The following is a 24,615-nucleotide window of genomic DNA, read 5'->3' as shown; positions in this document are numbered from 1 at the left end:
ACAGAAAAGGAAACTGATAAATGTTGAAGAGGATGTGGGAAAATTGTAACACTAATGCTGTGTTGGTGGAGTTGTGAGCTGATCCAGCCATTCTGGGAACTATGTTCAAAGGGCTGTCAAACTGCATACACCTTGATCCAACTATGTCACTATTGGGTCTGTATGCCAAAGAGATCATTACAAAGGGAAAGGGATCCACATGTCAAAAATGTTTGTGGCAGCCCTTTTTGTAGTGGCAAGAATCTAGAAACTGAGTGGATGCCCATAAACTGGAGAATGGTTGGGTAAATCGTGGCATATGAATGTTATGGAATATTATTGTTTTGTTAGAAACAATCAGCAGGATGATTTCAGAAAGGCCTGGAGAGACTGACAGGACCTGATGCTGAGAGAAATGAGCAGAACCAAAACATGGGCATAGTATCAGCAACATTGTATGATGATCAACTTTGATCGATTTTCCTCTTCTCTTACAATGATCTAAGATAATTCCAAAAGACTCATGATGAAAAATTCTGTCCACATCCAGAGAAAGAATTGTGGAATCTGAATGCAGATCGAAACAAACTATTTTCAGTTTTTTGTTGTTTTTCTCTTTTGTTCTGATCCACTAATGTGGAAATAAAAAAAAAAAAATGAAACTGAGACAAAACAAGGCTAAATTGACTTTAGAACAGAGGATGTTAGAGCCATTCTTTCCTCTTCGTCTCATACCTTTCAATCTCCCTGTCCTTTCCTGTTTGGGCCCTTTTAGATGGACAACTAAAGCAAAATTGAGATACCTAAAAGGAGGTTAGAACTGGAGACTTTGGACAGTGTGAGAACCCTGGTTCTTCCAAGAATGTGCTCTCTCACTCAGTGCTTGTCAAGCACCCACTATATTTTTCATATTGTTCTTTTTCTCTAAAAGGAAAATGAAAAGGTACAAAGTACAGTCTCTCCCCTCAGAGATGGCATATGCTTGCTCTCTGTCTCCCTCCTTCCTTTCTCCTTCCCTCTCCCTTCTCTTTTTCTCTCATTTTCTCTCTTATATTTTCTCTCTCTTCCTTCTCCCTTCTTTCTCTCATTCTCTTAACCTCTCATTTTCTCTCCTCTTTTTCGCTCATTCTCTCTCTCTCTCTCTCTCTCTCTTTCTCTCTCTCTCTCTCTCTCTCTCTCTGAATCTGTCTCTTTCTCTGACCATACACACACACACACACACACACACACACACACACACACACACAGAAACCTTTCTGAGAGAACTAGGCCTTGAAGAATAAGCAAAGTGTATGTTATCTGAGAGAGCATTTCCACTTAAAATTAAAGGTACGAATAAGACCATTGATTCCTTTTTTCCCATTGGAATTACAAAGTACTTTCCACACAAAAGCCTATGAGTTTGGGTATTGTTTCTATTGGTCCATATCTGTAGGATTTTTTAATCATAAAACACTATGAATGTGAAAAGCTCCAATCAGTGACACAGAGCAGTAACTCTTCTCTTAAGTTGTGGTCATAAAATTATGGAAAAGAGCCCAGAGGTTGTCAACCTCTTCACTTTACAGATAAGAAAACTGAGGCTTAGCGAGGTTAAGTGATTTAGGATCCTGGAATTAAAAGGGACCTTTGGAATCATCTCACCCAGTGATGTATAACACTCAGAAGGGGATGCCTGTGGACTTCATGTTGACTTAGAAATTCACAAATTAACATTATCTATGTTTTGTTATATCTTAATTTATTTTGTTATACATTTTCCAATTAAATTTTAATCTAGTTTCCAATAGGGATGCAGTGTGATATCTCTAATCCAGCCAGTCTATTACATACTTCATTTTACAGATGGAGAAATTGAGGCACAAAGAGGTTATGTGATTACTCCGGTTCACACGGGTAGTTAGTGGCAAAGCTGAGTTTCCAACATAAGGCCAGTTTGAATCACTGGGCCATGATGCCTCCGAGGGAGGTGGTGCTGGGTTTTTTAACCACTTTTTACAGAGAAGAAGCTGAGGTTCTCAGTGGTAGAGTACTTAGTCAAGATCACCCAAAATGTTTGAGGAAGGACTCGAACTCAGGTCTTTTGGCTTCCCACCTGATGCTGTTTATTTGAAGGGATCGGTGTTGCTGCTTCCCTCCTTGCAGCTGGCAGACAGTGAGCTGAAGGCCGGGGCCCTGCAGCTGACTGTGGATAGGCTGAACATCGCCCTGGCAAAGGCGGAGGATAGCGAGGCGGCTCTGAAGGAGAAGGTGCAGGGCCTGACGGCGTCTCTGGCAGAGAGCAGCCGCTCTGTGACCTCAGCCCAGGATAAAAACCTGCATCTCCAGAAGTCCCTGACAGCCTGCGAACATGACCGCAGGGTCCTCCAGGTGAGCTGGAACAGGCTGTGAGATGAGAGAGCCAGCCAATGGGAACAGACCATGAGGCCCTAGATCAGAGAACCAGCCAATGGGAACGAACCATGAGATGAGAAAGCCAGCCAGGGGGAACAGATCATGGAACTCTAGATGAGAGAGCTGGCCAATGGGAACAGACCATGGGGCTCTAGATGAGAAAGCCAGCTAGGAGGAAACAGACTATAGGGTTCTAGATGAGAAAGCTGGCCAGTGGGAACAGATCATGGGGCTCTTGATAAGAGAGTCAGTCAGTGAGAACAGACCATGAGACTCTAAAAGAGAGAGCCAGCCAATGAGAACAGACCATGAAGCTCTAGATGAAAGAGCTGGCCAATGGGAACAGACCGTGAGGCTCTAGATGAGAGAACCAGCCAGTAGGAACAGACCATGGGGCTCTAGATGAGAGAACCAGCCAGTGGGAACAGACCATGGGGCTCTAGATGAGAGAACCAGCCAGTAGGAACTGTAGGGTACCAGATGAGACAACCAGTGGGAACAGATCATACAATTCTAAGTAAGAGGCAGCCAACAGGAACAAATTGGGGGCTCCTAAGGCAGGTAGCCCATGAGAATTGGCCATGAAGTTCTCGATGAGAAAGTTCTTCATGGGAGAAGGCTAGGAGAGGTTATGTGAGAGATGACCCATGAGACCATGGGAAGGGATTCTAGATCAGTGGAAAGGCAGAGGATTCCAGCTGGAAAGCAGAGGACTAGCTTAAGTGAGTGATGATGAGGAATACTTGGGTAAGCTCCAGGAGGCACAGATCCACCCAGTCTTAAATAAAATAAAGCCCTCTGGCGGAGCTGGTACTGGCTCCCGTGCCTTCCTGCAGCCTGGGCCCCATCAGTCCCTCGTTCTCTCCTAGGAGCGTTTAGATGTGGCCCGCCAGGCCACGGCGGAGGCCAAGAAGCAGAGCAGCTCCCTGGGGGAGCAGGTCCAGACCTTGCGCAGCGAGCGCACTGAGTTGGAGCTCCAAAAGGCCGACCTCGAGGGTCAGGTGCAGCAGCTACAAGAGGTAAGGGGCCACGGACAGGGTCTGGATAGCCTGGATGGTGAGGGGTTCCGCCTTCTCTCCATCACCAATCCCTAAATTAGCCCCTGAGGTGGCCCCCTTGCTCTGCCCTGGGGCTTCCATCTCTTTTCCAGGTCCTTCCTGGAGGGACTTTTCCCCACTCCCACCCTACCTCAGAATCCACTCTATCCTAGTTCTCCCCAGAGGGGCCCAAGGCCCCGACTTTCCCTGCTTTCTTTCCCCTCGTCTGCGTCCTAGCTGCTGGACCAGCGGCAGGAGAGTGAGACCACTGCTCTGCAGGGCCTGCAGAAGGTGAAGGATGAGAAGCAGCAGCTTCAGGAGTGCCTGGCCAGCCTGCAGAAGTCCCTGGCCCAGCTGGAGGGGGAGAAGCGGGAGGCCGAGCGTTCGGCCCTGCGGCTCGAGAAGGATCGGGCTGCCCTCAAGAGGACTCTGGACAAGGTGACCCCCTTCCTCCTCCCATGAAACAAAAAATCCCTGACCTTTTCTGCCCTGGAGAGTAGTGAGTTCCCTGCCCCGGGATGTCTTAAAGCAAGCAAATGACCAAAAAGTCTGTATTAATGGCCTTCTCTAGGCAGAGGAAGTGGGTGATACACACGTAAAGAATGAACAGTCCCTCCTTGTAATGAGATTATGTTCCAATGAAGACGACAGCAAAGACATAAAAATACACAGCCCTTAAATGTTAGATAGTTTTTGAGGGAGGGCACTGGCATTTTAGCAATCAGAAAGGTTCATAGGAAAGAAAGATGAGGGTGAGAAAGGAGGGCCTCCCAGCCCTCCTTGTACAGCCTTGTACAAAGGCACGGAGAGACGGAGGCTCATGGGTGAGGAACAGAGGGGAGGCCAATTTGGAAGATTTCACGGTGCAGAAAGGAGAGGCTGGAAAGTGGGGCCAAATACTTGGGCTTTTAGAAGCCAAACAGGAGCTTATGTTTTATCTTTTTTATTTATTTATTTTTTTTTTGGGTGAAGAAGTTGAGGTTAAGTGACTTGCCCGGGAGTAAGTGTCAAGTGTCTAAAGCCCTGACTCGAGGGCTGGTGCTCTGACCCACGTACCACTGTCAGCGAAGTTGATTTGTAGGAGGTCAGATCAGTGGTTAGGGAAAATCACTTGGGTTACACCATGTAGGTGGGTCGGGACAGTGAAAGGCTGGTCGCTATAACGTGGGTGAGAGCCAGTGAGACCCTGGACTTAAGGTGGCTCCTGTGGGAGTGGAGAGCTGGTCACGAGAGACGCTAGAAAGCTCGATACTGCAAAGTTTGGCCACTGAAGGGATGTGTGGGATGAGGAAGATGAAGGGTTAGGATAATGATGGGGTGAAAAGCCACCGGTGGACGGAGGGTGGAGGGGCCGCCTTCGGCGGACGTGGCTTTGGACACGTTGAGTTAGAGAGGTCTCTGGGCCTTGCAGTTGGAGTGTCCAGTTGGAGGACTGAAGCCCAGGGCAGACTGGGCCGAGGGTACAGAGCTCTTCGTAGGGGTGACCAGAGCTTCTGAGGACCCTTCCAGCTTGGAGATGTGGATTTCCCGGCAGGTGGAGCGCGAGAAGCTGCGCAGCCATGAAGATTCCATCCGGTTGAATCACGAGAAGGGCCTCCTGGACCGCTCACTCACTGGGGCCGAGCAGGAGCTCACAGAGGCCCAGAAGCAGATCCACCAGCTGGAGGTAGGCATCCCTCTTTGTCTCCCCACATCTCTCCGGGGGACTGGGGTGACTCACCATCCTGAATCCAAGCCACACTCTCTCCTCTTCATGGGTCTGAGCCCAGGAGGCAAGTATACTCTGAGTCACTGAAGAAGTCGGGATGGGACTGGGTAGTGGGAGGACTTGTAGGAGTCCCTGGCTCTGACCTCGGCTGGCCCATGGACTCAGTCAGCTAATCAGTCAATCAACAAGCATTAATTCAGTATCTACTATATGTTAGGTACTAAGCTGAGCTCTAGGGTTCAAAAACAGCCCTGCCCTCAAGAAATTTACTTCCAATGGGAAATTAATATATGTCCTGCTATGTACAGCTTTAATTATAAAGAAAATTGTATCTATAACTATTAGTAAAACTATATATATATATAAAATGATAAATATCTTCATTTACAGTTAGATATAACTAGATACATATTATATATCATTATTTACAGTTAGATATAACTAGATACATATTATACAGCATTATTTACAGTTAGATATAACTAGATACATATTATATATCATTATTTACAGTTGGATATAATTTTATATATATATCATTATTTACAGTTAGATAAAACTAGATACATATTATATATCATTGTATATCATTATTTACAGTTAGATATAACTAGATACATATTATACAGCATTATTTACAGTTAGATATAACTAGATACATATTATATATCATTATTTACATTTGGATATAATTTTATATATATATCATTATTTACAGTTAGATAAAACTAGATACATATTATATATCATTGTTTACAGTTAGATATAACTAGATACATATTGTGTATCATTATTTACAGTTGGATATAACTAGATACATATTATATAGCATTTACAGATACAACTAGATACATATTATGTAGCATTATTTACAGTTGAATATAACTAGATACATGTTATGTATCATTATTTACAGTTAGATATAACTAGATACATATCATTTACATATCATTATTTACAGTTAGATACAACTAGTAACATATTATATATCATTATTTACACTTGGATATAACTAGATACATATTATGTAGCATTATTTACAGTTAGATATAACTAGATACATATTATGTATCATTATTTACAGTTGGATATAACTAGATACATATTATATGTCATTATTTACAGTTAGATACAATTAGATATATATTATGTATTATTATTTACAGTTGGATATAACTAGATACATATTATGTATCATTATTTACAGTTGGATATAACTAGATACATATTATATGTCATTATTTACAGTTAGATACAACTAGATACATATAGTATATTATTATTTACAGTTGGATATAACTAGATACATATTATGTATCATTATTTACAGTTGGATATAACTAGATACATATTATGTAGCATTATTTACAGTTAGATATAACTAGATAATATTATGTATCATTATTTACAGTTGGATATAACTAGATACATATTATGTATCATTATTTATAATTGGATATAACCAGATACATATTACATTTCATTATTTACAGTTAGATACGACTAGATACATATCATGTATCATTATTTACAGTTGGATATAACTAGATACATATTACATGTCATTATTTACAGTTAGATACAACTAGATACATAGAGTATATTATTATTTACAGTTGGATATAACTAGATACATATTATATGTCATTATTTATAGTTAGATACAACTAGATACATATTATGTATCATTATTTACAGTTGGATATAACTAGATACATATTATATGTCATTATTTACAGTTAGATACAACTAGATACATATTGTATATCATTATTTATAGTTACTAAATATATATTATATATCATTATTTACAGTTGGATATAACTAGATACATATTATGTATCATTATTTACAGTTAGATACTACTAGATACATATATATCATTATTTATACTTAGATACAACTAGATACATATTATATATCATTATTTACAGTTGGATATAAAAAGATACATATTATGTATCATTATTTAGTTAGATATAACTAGATAAATATTATGTATCATTATTTACAGTTAGATACAACTAGATACATATTATATTTCATTATTTACAGTTAGATACGACTAGATACATATTATGTATCATTATTTACAGTTGGATATAACTAGATACATATTATATATCATTATTTACAGTTAGATACAACTAGATACATATATATCATTATTTACAGTTAGATACAACAAGATACATATTATGTATCATTATTTACAGTTGGATATAACTAGATACATATTATATGTCATTATTTACAGTTAGATACGACTAGATACATATCATGTATCATTATTTACAGTTACTAGATACACATTATATATCATTATTTACAGTTAGATATGACTAGATACATATCATGTATCATTATTTACAGTTGGATATAACTAGATACATATTATGTATCATTATTTACAGTTAGATACAATTAGATATATATTATGCATCATTATTTACAGTTGGATATAACTAGATACATATTATATGTCATTATGTACAGTTAGATACAACTAGATACATATAGTATATTATTATTTACAGTTGGATATAACTAGATACATATGTATCATTATTTACAATTGGATATAACTAGATACATATTATATGTCATTATTTACAGTTAGATACAACTAGATACATATTATGTATCATTATTTACAATTGGATATAACTAGATACATATCATATGTCATTATTTACAGTTAGATACAACTAGATATATATAGTATATTATTATTTACAGTTGGATATAACTAGATACATATTATATGTCATTATTTACAGTTAGATATAATTAGATACATATATATCATTATTTATAGTTAGATACAACTAGCTACATATTATATTTCATTATTTATAGTTAGATACAAGTAGATATATATTATGTATCATTATTTACAGTTGGATATAACTAGATACATATTATGTATCATTATTTACAGTTGGATATAACTAGATACATATTATATATCATTATTTACAGTTAGATACAACTAGATACATATTGTATTTCATTATTTACAGTTAGATACGACTAGATACATATTATGTATCATTATTTACAGTTGGATATAACTAGATACATATTATATGTCATTATTTACAGTTAGATACGACTAGATACATATATATCATTTACAGTTAGATACAACTAGATACATATTATATTTCATTATTTACAGTTAGATACGACTAGATACATATCATGTATCATTATTTACAGTTGGATATAACTAGATACATATTATGTATCATTATTTACAGTTAGATACAATTAGATATATATTATGTATCATTATTTACAGTTGGATATAACTAGATACATATTATGTATCATTATTTACAGTTGGATATAACTAGATACATATTATGTATCATTATTTACAGTTAGATACAATTAGATATATATTATGTATCATTATTTACAGTTGGATATAACTAGATACATATTATGTATCATTATTTACAGTTGAATATAATTAGATACATATTACATGTCATTATTTACAGTTAGATACAACTAGATACATATAGTATATTATTATTTACAGTTGGATATAACTAGATACATATTATGTATCATTATTTACAATTGGATATAACTAGATACATATTATATGTCATTATTTACAGTTGGATATAGCTAGATACATGTTATGTATCATTATTTACAGTTGGATATAACTAGATACATATTATATATCATTATTTACAGTTAGATACAACTAGATACATATTGTATATCATTATTTACAGTTACTAGATACATATTATATATTATTATTTACAGTTGGATATAATTAGATACATATATTATATCATTATTTACAGTTAGATACGACTAGATACATATCATGTATCATTATTTACAGTTAGACATAACTAGATACATATTATGTAGCATTATTTACAGTTAGATATAACTAGATACATATTATGTGTCATTATTTACAGTTAGATATAACTAGATACATATTATATATCATTATTTATATCTAACTAGATTTATATACATAAATATATATCATATCATTTATAATTAGATAACTAGATTTATATATAATGATATGTATATCATAATATATGTAACATCATTTATAGTTAGATATACCTATCTATATAATAGATATATATCATCATTAGATATAACTAAATTTATATATGATATATCATATAACATATCATCTATAGTTAGATATAACTAGATTTACATATGGTACATATCATATAATATATATCATGCATCATTTACAGTTAGATATAACTAGATATTAAATAATGGTATATACCATATCTATAGTTAGCTATAACTACATATATAATGATATATACATCACATATCATAGCATATATAGACAGACAGACATGTGAACATGTAGCACAGAGTAGGACAGAAATCTCAGGCACAAACAGCTGGGGATGCTGCTAAAGATCTCCTAAAGAAAGTGGAATGGAGCCGCAAAGACAGACAGACACTTAGGAGGGAGTGGGTAGCTCCCAAGGAAGAACAGAGCTACCCTTCACATTTTAAGGCTCCCCTGTGGGCATGCTGGCTTCTCTCTAGAAGCTGGGTGGAAGGTCCTCCTGCAGTACTGCCTTGATTTTCCTCCCCAAATCTTTCCCCTAGGCCCAGCTGATGGAGATGGAGCAGGGCCAGTGCCTGCTGGAGACAGGGGGACAGACCCAGCTGGAGCTGCAGCAGGAGTTAGAGCGGCTGCGAGGGGCCCAGGCCCAGGCCGAGAGGACCATGGAGGCGCGGGAGCGCGTTCACCGCCAGCGTATTCGTGGGCTCGAGGAGCACGTGAGTGCGGGGGGGGGGGCAGAGGCCATCACGTGTCCTGGGTGTCCCTGAACTTGGAGTCAGGAGGCCTGGCTTCACATCCTGGTTCTAGGAAGCCATGACCCATCTGAGCCTCAGATGGGGGTTATAGAACCTTGGGCTGTCCACCCTCCAGAATGCTGGAAAAGAAGTGCTTCATTATCCTTCCGGCCTTATTATTCTGACCAGTAGTAATGGGGAGCAGAGAAAGAAAGAGAAGAAACCCCTCAAAACTTAGGCTGCTCTTTGCAAATTAAGAGAAAACATGGGGGGGAGGGCGAAGGGTCCTGCATCTGGGCAGCTGCATTAGTGCCCGCCCACCCTGGGCTCCTGGCCAGGTTGACAACTATTTGCTTCCTTCCTTCCCATGTCCCTTGAGGGTCCTGTGTAAAATGGAATCTCCTTCCCTCCCTGCAAGATCGCTGCCCTTTAGGAAATGAGGTCTGGTGCAGCTGAAAGAGCTAGGGCTCTAATCAAGCCATTCCCTTCTCTGTGCCTCAGCTTCCCCAACTGCAAAGCAGGAGTAATAATTCTGTAAAGGGTCATTATAAGGAAGGTGCTTTGGCGGGGTAGGCAGATAGCAAGCATTTATCAAGCACTCACAGGCAAGCTGTGCACAAGTATGGAGTGAGGAACTTGTAATCGGGAAAAACCTGAGTTTGAATCCTGCCTCAAATACTTACGTAGCTGTGTGCCATTGCTTGATGGCTTGATCTCTCTGCCTCAGTTTCCTCATCTGTAAAATGGGTATAATCACAGCACCCACTTTCCAGGGCTCTTGTGAGGATCACATGGGTTAAGATGTGTATAGCACTTTAAGACTATGTAAATGATAGCTCTGTATCAGCCTCCTGGGGACAAATACAAAGAAAAATAGCCCTGTGGGAGAGGATAGTATGTAAGAGGAGGCTGAAAAGAAGGGAGGAGAGGGAAGGTTGGGGGGGATCAGCAGCCAATCCAGGAGGGGAAGAAGCATAGGCCCTCTCCAGAATAGAGGCATTCACCAGGGGGAGGAGGGGTTGGGGGCAGCGGGGACATTACAGGGAAAGTTCCCCCCCCCCAACAAAGCATCCTAGAAACGGGAACTGATGTTACCTTAACATCCCCAACCTCCCCCCACAGATCTCCACCCTGAAGGAACGGCTGCAGCAGGAACTTCGCAGAGTCCCTCAGGGCTTCTCTCCATCTTCATCCTCCGCCCCCTCTGGAAACTGAGCCCCCTTCCCGAGCCCCCATCCTCGCCCCGGACCTGCTCATTGTCTTGCTGCTAGGCCTGCTCCTGGCCCAGCCACCTCAAAGCTTTACAGGGGTTCTTGGGGGCCATGGGACAGGGCTGGATGGGCAAGGTGGGGAAGCGGTGCCCCACTTGGCTGTAGAGGGCAGAATGAGGAGCAGAATCAGAGAAGTAGACTTAGGGTTAGTCGCCTGCCCAGTGGCCTGGGTCCCCTGGAGGGAGGGAGCCCTCCCGGGAGGAACACCTGTGGCGGGGTTTGCAGCCACTCTTTCTTGAGTCTGCATTGACCCGGATGGCCCAAGCTCCTTCAGCCTGAGAGTGTGTGATTCTGTGACCGTTTGCCCTCCACAGCCAGCTGCTGGCAAGGACTGGAGTCCAGCCCCTGGGTACCAAGGCCGGCTTCCCCTGCCTGCTGGTCAAGCCCATTAATGCCAGAGTCAGGAACAGTGAATTCCTTTGTTTGGATGGGGGAGGACCCCGCTGTTCAGTGTTCCCCTCCCTGCTCCCCGCCGCCCCTTTCCCCCCTCCCATCAGATGGCTCTTCCCAGATTCTCTCAGTCATCTCCATCAGCTTCCTCTCAGAGAACATTGAGGTCTGTGGCTCTTATGCCTTTTAGGAAAAAACGTACCTGTGTTTCTTTGAGGGGAAAAAAACCACACACAAGAAGAAAAAGCCTGTTTTCTATTGTTTTCTTTGGGGGGGTGGTAATCTGCTATCACTGACCCCCTTGGCCCTGCTTTGTGGCTTGGGGAAAATAAGGAGGGGGTAGGGTCCCCTTCTTGGTTCCCTGGGCTCCTATAATGGAGCACAGCTCCTCCGTGGTCCTTGGGGGACTTAGAAATGGGCACATTTCTGAATAGGAAGGGAGGTTCACGCACACTTGGCATGGGAACAGGAAGAGATTCCAATTATGGGCAAAAGTCCCAGAAGCTGGCTTCTGGCCTTGGCTTGGCCACTAACTGACTGTGGAACCTTGAAGGGCTTCCACTCTCAGAGCCTGTTTACCCAGATGTTGTGAGACCACAATGAGAAACAGCAAGAAATGTGCTTGGAAGGATGGTGTGCCAGTGTACCCATTTTCCAGATCTCTATAGGAAACCCTTTGTGGACAAAGAGGAAAGAGTCTTGACTCTTAAAGCCAAAGTCCGGGCTTAACACTGCTTACTTCCAGCACCAGCTAAGTCTTTAGCTCTCATGCACAAAGGTAGAGAATTCTTCCCAAAGGTTCCTATTTGTGGCTGAGTGTTCCGAGCTCGTGTTGGTGTCTGGGCACATGTGGATATACTCAACTTAACTCTTGCACAAAGGTAGGGAATCCTCCCCAAGTGTTCATATTTGTGCCCAACCTGTGGCCGAATGTCCCGAGCTCGTGTTGCTCTTATTAGCCACAATCGAACATGCTGTAACTTAACTCTTGCACAGAGGTAGAGAATCCTCCTCAAAGGTTCCTATTTGTGACTGACCATGCTGCTCTGATGGGCCACACCCGACTCTTGACAATGTGATATCCTCTTGGTTCTCTTGCAGAAGGAAGGGTGGCTGGCCTCATGTGTATAATGTATATGTGTATATTTGTGTGCGTACATTTGTATATGTGTGTGTGCACGTCTGTATCAGATGTATTTCTGTAGCTGTAAATACGTGGACACATCACTATGTTGCCTCTGCACCTGTATCTGTATTGTGTGTGTCTGTAAACATATTTTATGTGTACGTTTGTCCACGTCCGAGTGCATCTGTACGGGCGTTTGAGTCCAGATAAGTTGCTATGACCCAGTTGCCTGGGCCCGACTCGCTCCCCCCATCTCCCGTGGAGGATGGTTGTGAACACAGCCTCCTGCTAACCCCCAGACCAGCACTATCCACTCCATTGCCCGTAGAATCATTATTTTTATTCTTAGAGAGTTCAGCTTTCTCCTCACTCGCCCTTCTGTCAGCCCCCCCAGAGGAGAAAAAGGCAGATCCACCCTTCTCCTCCTCCCTCAACATACTGATCCCAAACTTGGGTGACTATTTTTCTTGAAAAATTCTTTTATTTTATACAAAAAAAAAAAATAGATATGATCTGACACCCCACTACAGTACGTCCAACCTAGAGCAGGGGGGGCCTGCCCGAGGGCCTACTTTGGTGGAAACAGGTGGGGTGCCAGTGAGCACCAGGCAGAGGGAGGGACGGGGGGAGCAGCAGGCATCCATGCCCAAGCCCCTCCTTAGCTCCAGCTGCAATGCCAAAGCGGGGCACCTGGGGGATCAGGGGGCCCAAACTGACAAGGAGCTGGGGGCATGTCCAGCCAGGAGATAGGAAGGGGGGAGCCTGGGGTGGGACATGAGTGATTTTCAAGTATCTGAAGGGCTGCCAAGTGGCCAAGCAAGTAATCTTGCCTGGCTCTACCCCAGAGCTCAAAACTGGGGGGCAGGTGCATGGGCAGATTTTAGTGTTGTGGAAGGAGAGCCATTCACAAGTGGAATGCGCTGCCGTGGCGGGAGGGGGGTTTTGCTGTGGGTCTTTAAGTCTGGCAGGTTCAGAGGCTTAGTGCTGGAAGGGGGCTCCTAAGCTATCAGGTCCAACTCCCATTTCACAGATGAAAACACTGAGGCACAGAAAGATTGGGATTTGCCTAGGGTTACACAGCTACTGGGGCAGGATTGGAACATCATGTCTCCATCCATTTTGTGGCCTCTTTTGGCCCTTCCAGACCTTGCTGATATCTGGGACTGGTGAGCAAATGAGGCAGGGGACAGGAAGGAGGCAGGATATCCCCTTCCCCACCCAGTCCCTGTACTTGTCTGTTCACACACTCAAAGGAAAGAATTAAGAATCAGTTAATTTTTTAGCCCCACAAAAGAATCAAAGCCAGCCCTGAGCCCCTGAGCCCGTTGGCCTGGATTTGTGCTCCTGGAGGTTCCAGGCCCTGCCCCCCTCCCTGTGCCCCCTGCCCACTAGCAGCCCCCACAGCTCCTGGCACAGGAGGCAGCCACAGACTGGCACAGGCCACTCGTCGCCATTACGCCACACTTGGAGAACTTGTCTCGGCACAGGTCGGCTAGAAAGGGTGAAGGAAAGAGGGTCAGACTGGGACCGGACCATTGAGCTGCCAGGCCCCTGACCCTGCTGCCAGGGCTGGGAGGAGGCCAGAGGAGACAAGGACCTGGAGCTGACCGAGCTGGGCTTCCTTGGTGGGGATGCCAGTGGGAGGCTCCCCCCCTTGCCCTCCCCCGCTCCTGCACTGGGCAGGGTAGTCTGGGGACTTAGGCCCAGGCCACCAGGGCCCCCCTACCTCGGAGCAGCTCCTCATGGGCGCAGACGGTTCGCACGCAGATTTCCTTGTTGATGATGTACATTCGGCGGAGGCTGGAAATTGAGTTATGGGAGAAGGCGAATGGGGCGCTTCGTGCCCGGCCTCCCAGCGGCCCCCACACTCTTGTGGATGGCCGGAGACGGCGGCTCCTCCAGTCCTAGACACCTTCGCAGGGCCCCCCCTGCCCCCTCTGTGGGCACTGGGGCCCCTCCCCGCGCCACTCACCTGTAGAAGCAGACCTCATTGAGGCACTGTTTGCAGGGCCTGTGGACCGAGTAGAGGCGGGTGCAGGGGTACTGCTCCTCCCTGCAGTCTGGGGAAAGGGGACAGGACTAAGAGACCGCTCGCCCTATCCTCCCAAGGGCCCCTCTGGGCCCTCTCCAGGCTGAGCTTGGGACAAGGGGGGAGGAGGCTTACCTAGAGGTCCGGGCTCTGTGGGTTCTGTTTCTGGGTTTTCTGTGAGGGGAGAAACACCCTAATTGTCCTTCCAGACTCCTCTGAGTTGGGAAGGAGAAATTATCAACCCCCCCCCCAATACACTTCTGACAGATTATAAACTGAGATGGGGGGAGCCAGGACCATAGGGGATAAGGAACAGTCAGATAAGGAACATCTATTCAGCAACCTTCGCTGAGCTTCTATAACACTTCTCAGTGAGCACTTCTTAAGCACCTACTATGTGCTAGACACGGACAACAAAGAATGAAACAGTCCCTTCTCTCATGGGGCTGGGGGGAGAAGGTAAGAAGTAGGACATAGGAGAAGGAGTGAGCTAGGATCCCATTTCCAGCCCTCAGCCCTGGAAGGAACTCACCGTGGGTGGGGGCCGGGATGACTTCCTGCTGCACCTGCTGCTGGGACTGGTACTGCAGCTGCTCCTCTGGAGGGCGGTGGGTGGACTCTGCCAAAGAGGAAAGGGGCAGGGGGCCTTAGTGCTTCCCCTCCCCTGCTTCTGCCTCCTCCCTCCTCCCCCTGCCCCATCCCCCATTCTGGCCAGGGCCTACCTTGGTAATCGTAGTACTCGGGATTGTCTGGATGGGAGAGAAGGGAGAGGGGTTAGAGAGCTGCCAGTGGGGCTCGGGGTGGGGGGGGGCACATAGATCCTTCTGGTAGGCCCATGAGCCCTGGAAATAGACCCCTCCAGTACTGCGGTTCCCCCAGAGCCATGAACCTTTGACACCAAAGGCTGAAGGATCTTCCTTGTGGCCAGAGACAAGGCCTGGAGCAGATAGCCCCAGAAGCGGATGAGGCTGTACCAGAATTGGGGAAGGGTCCGGACTTTGCCCAGAAGAAAAACTGGGAGAAAGGATCGGGGATATTGGGCCCAGGAACGGGAAGGTACATGGCCTCGGACGTCAGAGAAGGGCAAGATCCCAGAGAGCATGGGTGACTTAGTCGGCTTACTCTCGCAGGGAAGAACGAGGCGCAGTGGGGTTTGTTGCCAGGAGGAACACATTTGGGTCACATAAAGCTTCCTGACAGCCAGTCCCAAAGGGAAAGGGGCTGCCTCGAGAGGGAAGGGGCTCCCTGCTGCTGGAAATGGAGGCTGGGTGACGATTGGGAGGGTTGTTATGGACAGAGTCTCTGTTTAGGTTGGAGGGATGAGATGCCTTTGGGTCCCCTCAAGGCTCACTGAGACATAGTTGGGCTGGGGGGGAGATCTGGAGGCCCCATGGCTGCCACTCACCAATCTGGTCCCCGTAATGTGTATACTGGATGTGATCTGGGTCAATGTCATACTGACCCTGGGCCAGCAGCCCGGCTGAAAGGAAGAAGGCAATTAGAATTGAGAGGGAAAACTAGTGATCCGTGGGGCCCGGAAAGGGGCATTGACGGTACAATGGGAAAATCACTGGCTGGAGATGGGGGGGCTGGAATTAGACCCCTGCCTCTTCCTGGAGCTTGCTGCCTGTGGGAGGTTGGTCGAGTCTCTTAGCTTCCACGAGCCTCAGTTTCTCTTTCTGTCAAAGAAGGTATTTGTCCCTTCCACCCCTAGAAATGTGATTCTTTGATCAAAATAGATAGGACTAGGGCCCTGGATGGACCAGAAGGAGTGTGGATGGATTCAAGGTTGAGGAGGAAAGGAGGAGGTCTCTGGTCAGGAACTTGGGATAATTGGGTCCATGATCTATCCTAAAGACACCATCCTCCCTTTCTTTAAGGAAAGGGGTTGCAGAGGATAACTCAGGACCATCAACAAGAGCTATAATTCCTTCTCCCAAGGAATGGATGAGCTACATGGTGCTACAAGTGCTGGGCCTGGAGTTGGTAACAACCGAGTCCAAATCAGCTTCAGACACTTTCTAGCTGGGTGATTCTGGGAAAATCACTTAACTACTGTCTACTTCAGTTTCTTCATCTATAAAATGGGGATAATACGAGGACTTCCCTCCCAGGATTGTTGTGAGGATCAAATGAGATGATGTTTGTAAAGCACTTAGCATAACACCTGGCACATAGTAGGTGTTATCTACATATTAGTGTTATTCCAAGGGGAGGAATTTCAGATAATGACGGCAGAACTCCTGCCATTAGTGTCTAGAAAGCATTTTTCATAGATCTGTTTTATAGATGAGGAAATAAAGGTTCACAGATGTCAAGGGTCTGGCTCAGACAAGTAAATGCCAAATACAAAGGGAGGAAATAGGTGGAATTTCATGAATATAGAACACCTAGAAAATAGTAAGGACCCAGCAACCCTTTCATTCCATCACCATCTTTTTTTTTTTTTGAAACTAGGAATCTGAATGGGAGAGGAACTTGGCCAAAGTCGGTCAGTTAAGAATCTGGAATTAGAACTCAGGACCCCAGACTCCTAATTGATCTTTTCATTTTCTTTGGAGAATCTCGGGGTCATGGCAAGTTCCTGGGTATCGGGGCGAGTGCCTATCCACATCTGCATCCGTGGAAGTTCAGGACACTGTGGAGAGGGGCCGCTTGGATGTGGGACAGGGCTAACATCTGGGCTTTAGGAAACCACCTGGCCCTTGGAGGCTGTGGCTGCCCTGGGCAGATGAGTCAAGGAGAGTCCATTCCATGCTAGGCAGGAGCATCAATGTGAGAAAGATGAATGCCCTCGTGCCCTGGGGCACTTCTTATTGCTGAGAATCTGATAAAGGGAGGTGATCCTGAAACCTCAGTGGACCCCACTCACTACTCACCAGGCAGACATAACAGGAAGAGGTAGGCGGCTCTCATGACAACAAATATGGCAACCAATAGTGGATAAAATGGAGGGATGAGCTGGGGAAGAGAGAGTGTCATTTAAATCTTTTTCCTCCAACGTCTATCCATCTTCCTCATTTTCTTATTTCTCTAATATTTCTATCCTCTCCTCTCTACCTTCATAGTCATTACCCTAGTTTGGGCCCTTATCATCTCCCTCTTGGACTTTTAAAATAACTTCCTAATTGATCTCAAGTTTCTCCCACTCCCCAGAGCATGGCTATCAAATAATAGTCCAATAACATGTGACCCTGTCCCTGCCCTGCTGCAGAAACACCAGTGGCTCCCTATTACCTCTAGGAGCAATGAAAGTTCCCCTGGTGGGCATTTGAAACCCTTCTTGGTCTGGCCCCCTCCCACCTTTACATTCCTCTTCTTTATGCATGTTATGGTCCAGGTCTCTTATACAGACCATTCAACGTTTCCCACCTCCATGCTTTTGCACAGGCTGTGCTCCCATGCCTGGCATGTACTCTCTCACTGACCAGCCTACAAGACTCAATCCCGAGGCTTTCCTGATTGCCTTCTGACTCCGTCCCTGTGACACACACCTTCCCACTGTCAGCGCCCACTCCTACTCTTAGAAATCAGATGTCCTGAATTTGAGAAGCAACATCAGCAGAATGGGGAAAATCTGGCCTTACAAAAAAGGGAAGGAAGGAAGAGGGGAAAAAAGGAATGAAAAATGAAAGAAAGGAAAGGAAGGAAGAGAGGGAAGGATGGAGGAAATGAGGAAAAAGAAGGGAAGAAGGAAGAAAGAGAAGAAAAAGGAAGAATGAAAGGAAGGAAGAGAGGGAGGGAAGAAAGGAGGGAGGAAGAGAGGGAAGGATGGAGGAAAGGAGGAAAAAGAAGGGAAGAAGAAAGAAAAAAGAAAGGAAGGAAGAGAAGAATGAAAGAAGGAAAGGAAGAAAGAAAAAATGAAGGAAGAAAAAAAAGGGAGAAAGGAAGGAGGGAGGGAGGAAGAGAAGGAAGGGAGAAAGGCAGGAAGCTGGACTCAGGAACAGGAAGTCCTGGGTTCAAGTCTCTGGACATAATATGGATATGTGGCCCTGGGAAGGTCACTTTCTATGCTCTGGGGAACTTCCTGAGGCTTAAGTGGCAGGGTTTGCTCTGGTCAGTTTTCTCAGCTGCCATTCCCTCATTGGATACAAAATTGCCAGCCTGGAACCAACCCCTCTATTTTGTATCTCCTCTTCTGTGTGTGGGATACAAGATACTTTGTATCCTAAGACAAGATATTTTCTTCTGTGACTTTGTGTCTTCACCAGAGCCTAGCACTGTGTCTGCACACAGTCGGCACTTAATAAATGCTTGTTGAATTGATTCCTCGTTGACATTCCAAAGATCCCCATGCTCCTCACTCACCACACCCTCCCTATGTCTGTCCCGTGAAGGCTAGGAGCCCCAGGACTGTTGTACATGTATGATGCTGAATAAGAGGCCCATCTCAGAGCTCCTGATGCCCTATAACATTCCCTCCTCACCCCCAGACACTTCCTTATATTTGTCACTTAATCCTACCTAGCATTTGGATTCAGACACTTCCTAACTGTGTGACCCTGGGCAAGTCACTTCACCCCATTTGCCTCAGTTTCCTTATCCATAAAATGACCTCTGCTAAGAAAACTTAAATGGGGTCACGGATAATCAAACACAACTGGAAAATGACTCAACAACAGAAATTTCCCTGGTACTTTAAAGTCTGTAAAAAGTTTACAAATCTTTTTGATGTTTGCAACAATCCTGGGATGTAGGATCTATTATTATCCCCATTTTACAGAAAACTGAGACAGACAGAGATTAAATGTAACCTGGGTAAACACTACGAACCCCTGATAAACCTCCAGCAGACCCCATGCCTCCCTACCCAGCTGCCATGATATCCAAGAGAGCTGAAGTTCTAATCCAATTCCTTAAATTTTTTTTTTTTGAGGCAGTGTCTAAGGCTGGATTTGAACTCAGGATTTTACTCCGAGACCATTGCTCTAGCCACTGTTCCACTTCTCTGTGCCAATCCCTTTGTTTTAGAGAGGGGTACACTGACCCTCAGTGCTAAGTACCACAACTGGGTAGCTGTATGCTATGGACCTATGTGGCCCATTATGGTAGAAAGAGAACTGGTTTGAGAATCAGGTCCTGGATTCAAATCCTGCTTCTATGGCCTACTACCTCAAAATAATAATGTTAATTGGCACCTATATAGTGTTAGGGTGCTTCGAAGGTTTAATATGTATATTATAATGTATGTTATATGTATGTCTAATAGGAACAGCACCTCACAACAACCTTATATACCACAAATATTGTTCACACTTTATAGGTTGGAAAACAGACTCAGTGAAAGTGACTTGCCAAGATCACCCAAGCAATAAGTGTCTAAGGTGGGACTGGAAGAAATTTTCCAGACTCCGAGCCTACATCTTTATCCAATACCCCTTTCGCTGTGTCTTCTTGGCCAAGTCCCCCATTTTCCCTTTGTGAGTCTCAATTTCCTCCTTTGTAAAAATGAAGGGGCTGGACCAGATAACTTCTACGGGGCTTTCTAGCTTAATGCTTTATGACCTGTGATGTCTGGTCATCCACCAGCCACGCTCTGAAGTTATTCAGTCATTTCTGACTCTTTGTGACCCCACTGGGGGTTTTCTTGACAAAGATATTGGAACGTTGGCCATTTCCTTCTCCAGCTCACTTTGCGGATGAGGAAACTGAGGCAAATAGGAGGAAGTCATACAGCTAGTCAGTGTCTGAGACTGGATTTGAACTCACTATGATGATTTTTTTTTACACTCCAGAACCATTTCCCTATCCACGGCGCCACACGTAAAGTCCTATGTAAAACCCACTTCGCAGAAGAGGGAAGAATCATCCCGTTCCCCACACATTGAACCCAGGGTGTCTCTCAGGGGGAGCCCAGGCTTCCTGGATTCAATGCTTTATTCTCTCCCTTCCAGCTTCCATCTTGCTCAGACCCAGCAGGTCCACGTGCCAGCTCCAGAGCTCTGCCCAGAATGCCACCTGTTCCCAATTAGAATTTGGGCACAGAGCATCCATCCTAAGTGACACCACATGCTCCCCACCCTAGGCTGAATGGGGCCCCCTCTGTGCTAGTGGGGGGTCATTCTCACTGAAGCTAGGAGACCTCCCTTCTTGCCAAGGAAGCTGGGCCTCCCAGAAATCAGAGATGCAGTGTTATTACCTACTCTGAACATAAGGGAATAGGTTCTCCTGGCTAAGAAGTGAGAGATTTGACCCAAATCTCAGAAGGGACTTTTATGGAACCATAGAACAGCAGAATCAAAGGGCCCTTAGTATATAGGATGGCGGAGCTGGGCAGGATCTCAGATCCCAGAATTCAGACAGAAGGATCCTTAGAACATAGAATGCTGGGGTAGGAAGAAACGATATAACACGGACCGTCAGAGCTGGAATGAGCCCCGGAACACAGAAGGTTGGGGTGGGAGGAACATTAGAAGGCAGAACAATCAGACTTAGTCCAACCCCCATATGTTACAGAGAAGGAAACCGAGGCCTCTCCTGCCTTTCCCATGGAGTTAGGAGGATGGAGAAGGAAATACGGTAGATCAAGATCACACAAGCCCATGGATGGCAGACCTGGTACCAGAGCCCCAGATTCTCTGGCCTAGAGAAGGAAAAGGATTTATACACTATTAATTAGATGGCACACTGTGGATTAGAACTCAGGTTTTCCAGTTCCCTTGTGACGGCTCTTTCCATCTTACCAGAAGGTCTCCTTGATGGGGACTAGCTTGTGGAAATGGGTCATAGAGCTGGAAGGGACCTCGTCGATCAATCCCTTCATTTGACAGAAGAAAAAACTGAGGCACAGAGGGGCCAAGTAATTGCCTAAGAACACAAAGACAGTGGAGCCAATATTCAACTCAAAACTCTTCTGACTCTGCTGGGGGCAGCTAGGTGGCGCCATAATGGATAAAGTCAGACCAGAGTTCAAATTTGATCTCAGACACTACCTGAGTGATTCTAGGCAAATCATCTTCCTTTATTTGCCTCAGTTTCTTCACCCGTCAAATGAGCTGGAGAAGGAAATGGCCAACCACTCCAGTATCTTTGCCAGGAAATCCCCAAAATGGGTCACAAAGGGTCAGACATATCTACAACTTCTTTCTGACTCTGAATCTACTCTATATGCCGTCTCTAATGTTGAACCAGAAAAAGGTTCAAGGAGAAGGGAGAAAAGGAAGGGCAGCTAGATGATCTAGTGGATAGAGTCAAGTGGACCTGAGTTCAAATCTGCTCTCAAACACTTAACACTTCCTAGCTGTATGACCCTGGGCAAGTCACTTAATCTCAATTATGGTGACATAATTTGTGAAATTTTTGTGAAAAAAGGAGTGAGAAAAAAGAAGAAGAGGTTCATAAGACCTTCAGAAAATATCGATCTTTCCTCTAGGGGACTATTTGATATTGCTTTGCCTAACTCTCCAGAAAAGCCTTGGAGAGACATTACTCCCTTCCCCCTTTCCAAAGGCAGAAAGTCACATTGTCCAGATTAGGACACATTGATTTAACACCTATTATGTTCCAGGTACTGTCCTGGGTTCTGGAGATACAAAGAAATGAAACAAGCCTGCTCTCAAGGCACTTCTGTTCTATCAGCAGAACTAATATATACACATAGAAGTATATTCAGAAAAAATACAAGGTAATTTAGAGAGAGGGAGTCAGTCACACAGCTGGGGGAACAGGGAGAAGATCAAGAAACCTGGTCCTGAGTTGACCTTTGAAGCAAACCAGGGATTTATTTCCTTCCTCCCTCCCTCCCTTCCTCCCTTCCTCCCTTCCTCAGGCAATTGAGATTAAGTGACTTGTCCTGGGTCATAAAGCTAGGAAGTGTTAAGTGTCTGAGGGCAGATTTGAACTCAGGTCCTCCTGACTTCAGGGCTGGTGCTCTATCCATTGAGCCACCTAGCTGCCCTAAACCAGAGGTTTTCAAGTAACTGAAGGAAAGCTTTCCAGTCACGGGAGACAGACACACAAATTCATGAACAGCCCTCATGTGAGGGATAGTGAAGAAAAAAAAAAAGTCATCCTGGCCAAAACAGCTCATAAAGAGGCACAATGTGTGCTAAAGCAGGTGATTCGTTTGGCTGGGACAGGTAAGAACTGGGTTTGGCTCCCCGTTCTCCACATTCCCTCTCTGTGTGGTGGGACCCAGGAGCCCTGTGAGCCTGCAAGGTATTGGGGGGAGGTGGACAGAATATCCCAAATCTCCCAGCTGGGCCTCCTCCTGGTCCTCTGGAACCTTGTTCTTCTAAAGGCTCTCTTGGCTCAGGAGGATGTTCTAAGAGCTGGGTCAAGAAGACCTCTAGTTCCAAGCCTGGCAAGCCCAGGATAGGATGGAGAAGGGCCAAAGTATCGGGGCCTCCTCTCCCAGCCTCCCTTTCGGTGCTGGGAATTTAGCAATTCAATTTAATTTGGCAAACACTTATTAATCGTTTCCCTTGTCTGAAAGCACTATTCAGTCAATCCCAAATGAGCCCCCCCTTCCCCTGTCAAAATAGATATCAGCACGTTTAAGATCCCTTAATCTCTCCCTAGCTACTTGGATCCCTAACAGTTTAAGGCTGGATCCTCAACAGTTTAAGGCTCTCTCTGCTCTCATCATGAAGGAGAAAAACAAATCTCAAACTTTCACATCTGGATGCTCTCCACCCTTACTCCCGGGCTGGGTTGTCTCCAGCTCTCCAACCCAGCACCTAAGGGTCCCTCTGGTTGATTCCCTCACCCCCCCCACACCTTTTCTCAGAGCACCTCATAGGATTCAGTCCCTTCTCCCACCCCCCAAACTGACCCCACCTCAACCCAATCCCAATTCTCAACCCGATTTCCCGGCAACCTCAGTCCGACCCAATTTGAGGAGGAGAGAACCAGACTGTCTGCTCCACTTCCAGAGCAGGGCAGGGGTCTAGGCTAGAAAAAACCAGATGTTTCATCGGGCACATCTGGGAACAATCAACCAGAGAAAACATACGCTCACACACTCTCTCTTGCTCCCCTTCGGCAGACCCCACCTTCTCCTCCCCTCCCCCCACATTCCAACTGCCCCAGAGAACAAAAGCTGGCCGCCCCCCCCCCCCTCCCCGCACACACGCGTATACACACACGCACAAACTTAACACAAAAATACAGAGGCCGCCCTCCACCGAGCTCCCGGCAAAGCCGTAATGTAAAACACAAGGACCCCGGCCCTGGCCTCCGAGCACCCCCTCCCCCGCCCCTCACCGCCGGGGACCTCTCCTCCAGGCTGCCTCCCGATCCCTAGCGAGCTGCGCCCACTCCGGTCTTCCAGCAGCAATCCTGGGAGAGTCCTTCTCCCCTTCCGTTACTTCCCACTCCCACCTCCCAAAAGAGACCAAAAAAAGTTTTAAAGCGCTTTGAGATCTCATTTCGATTTGTCAGGGAAGCTCACCTTCCAGCCGCTGCCTTGCTTTCCCATATCTGGGGCCAGAGACCCCTTCCCCAAACCTTCCCAAATCTGGGGGAGGGGAACCTCAAAGCCCTAGACCGCAGGCCTGGGTCTGGGGTCCTTGCTGGCCCCTCCCCCAGTTTCCCACCTCCCTTCCCCTCCCGTGTCCCCCTCCGGCCAGGCTAGCGAGCGGGGTGCCCTTTCCCCTCCTCCCTGGGGCAGCCCCCCATCCAGCCGGGCCCCAGCCGGCCGGCTCCTCTCCTACCTGTCTGCTCTCTCTCCTCTGCCCACTCAGCTGCCTGCCAAGAGCCTCCCCCTTCTCCCCAGCCCTCTAACGGGACGAGCCGCCACCTCCAGCCTCCCCCTCCGCTGGGTCCTAATGCTAGAGTCGGGCGGCTCTGGCCAGATGTGGAGCGGGGGCGGGGCGGGGCCGGGCTGGAGTCCGGTCCAGGGGCCAGGCAGGGGTAGTCCTGGA

General features: G+C 45.5%; 2 protein-coding genes across 12 annotated transcripts in view; one reads left to right on the top strand and one right to left on the bottom strand.

Moving 5' to 3' along the window:
- CROCC (ciliary rootlet coiled-coil, rootletin) overlaps positions 1 to 12,884 on the top strand; it is an 83,233-nt gene extending 70,349 nt beyond the window's left edge. For 7 of the 10 annotated variants that reach the window (XM_051988431.1, XM_051988432.1, XM_051988428.1 and 4 more), the window contains 6 exons: positions 2,125 to 2,349; positions 3,243 to 3,392; positions 3,648 to 3,848; positions 4,822 to 5,076; positions 9,745 to 9,918; positions 11,059 to 12,884. In XM_051988431.1, coding sequence (XP_051844391.1) covers positions 2,125 to 2,349; positions 3,243 to 3,392; positions 3,648 to 3,848; positions 4,822 to 5,076; positions 9,745 to 9,918; positions 11,059 to 11,151 — 1,098 coding nt within the window. In that variant the 3' untranslated portion in view covers positions 11,152 to 12,884. The remainder of the gene's footprint in view (positions 1 to 2,124; positions 2,350 to 3,242; positions 3,393 to 3,647; positions 3,849 to 4,821; positions 5,077 to 9,744; positions 9,919 to 11,058) is intronic. The other 3 variants (XM_051988427.1, XM_051988426.1, XM_051988425.1) reach the window with 2 other exon arrangements.
- A 157-nt stretch (positions 12,885 to 13,041) lies between these two features.
- MFAP2 (microfibril associated protein 2) lies at positions 13,042 to 24,510 on the bottom strand. 2 transcript variants are annotated; one of them, XM_051988436.1, is made up of 9 exons: positions 24,406 to 24,510; positions 17,632 to 17,713; positions 16,158 to 16,232; positions 15,475 to 15,501; positions 15,285 to 15,371; positions 14,888 to 14,926; positions 14,696 to 14,783; positions 14,450 to 14,523; positions 13,042 to 14,215 (listed from the first exon to the last, which is right to left on the bottom strand). In XM_051988436.1, the coding sequence occupies exons 2-9, from the start codon at positions 17,666 to 17,668 to the stop codon at positions 14,112 to 14,114; spliced, it is 531 nt and encodes a 176-aa protein (XP_051844396.1). In that variant the 5' UTR covers positions 17,669 to 17,713; positions 24,406 to 24,510; the 3' UTR covers positions 13,042 to 14,111. The 2 variants fall into 2 exon arrangements, with proteins under 2 accessions (XP_051844396.1, XP_051844395.1); XM_051988435.1 differs by lacking the exon at positions 24,406 to 24,510 and having other exon boundaries at positions 17,632 to 18,581.
- Positions 24,511 to 24,615: the final 105 nt, after the last annotated feature.

The sequence above is a fragment of the Antechinus flavipes genome, chromosome 3 (assembly GCF_016432865.1).
Source record: "Antechinus flavipes isolate AdamAnt ecotype Samford, QLD, Australia chromosome 3, AdamAnt_v2, whole genome shotgun sequence".
In the NCBI taxonomy this organism is placed as follows: Eukaryota; Metazoa; Chordata; class Mammalia; order Dasyuromorphia; family Dasyuridae; genus Antechinus; species Antechinus flavipes.
This window is presented reverse-complemented; position numbering and strand designations above follow the sequence as displayed.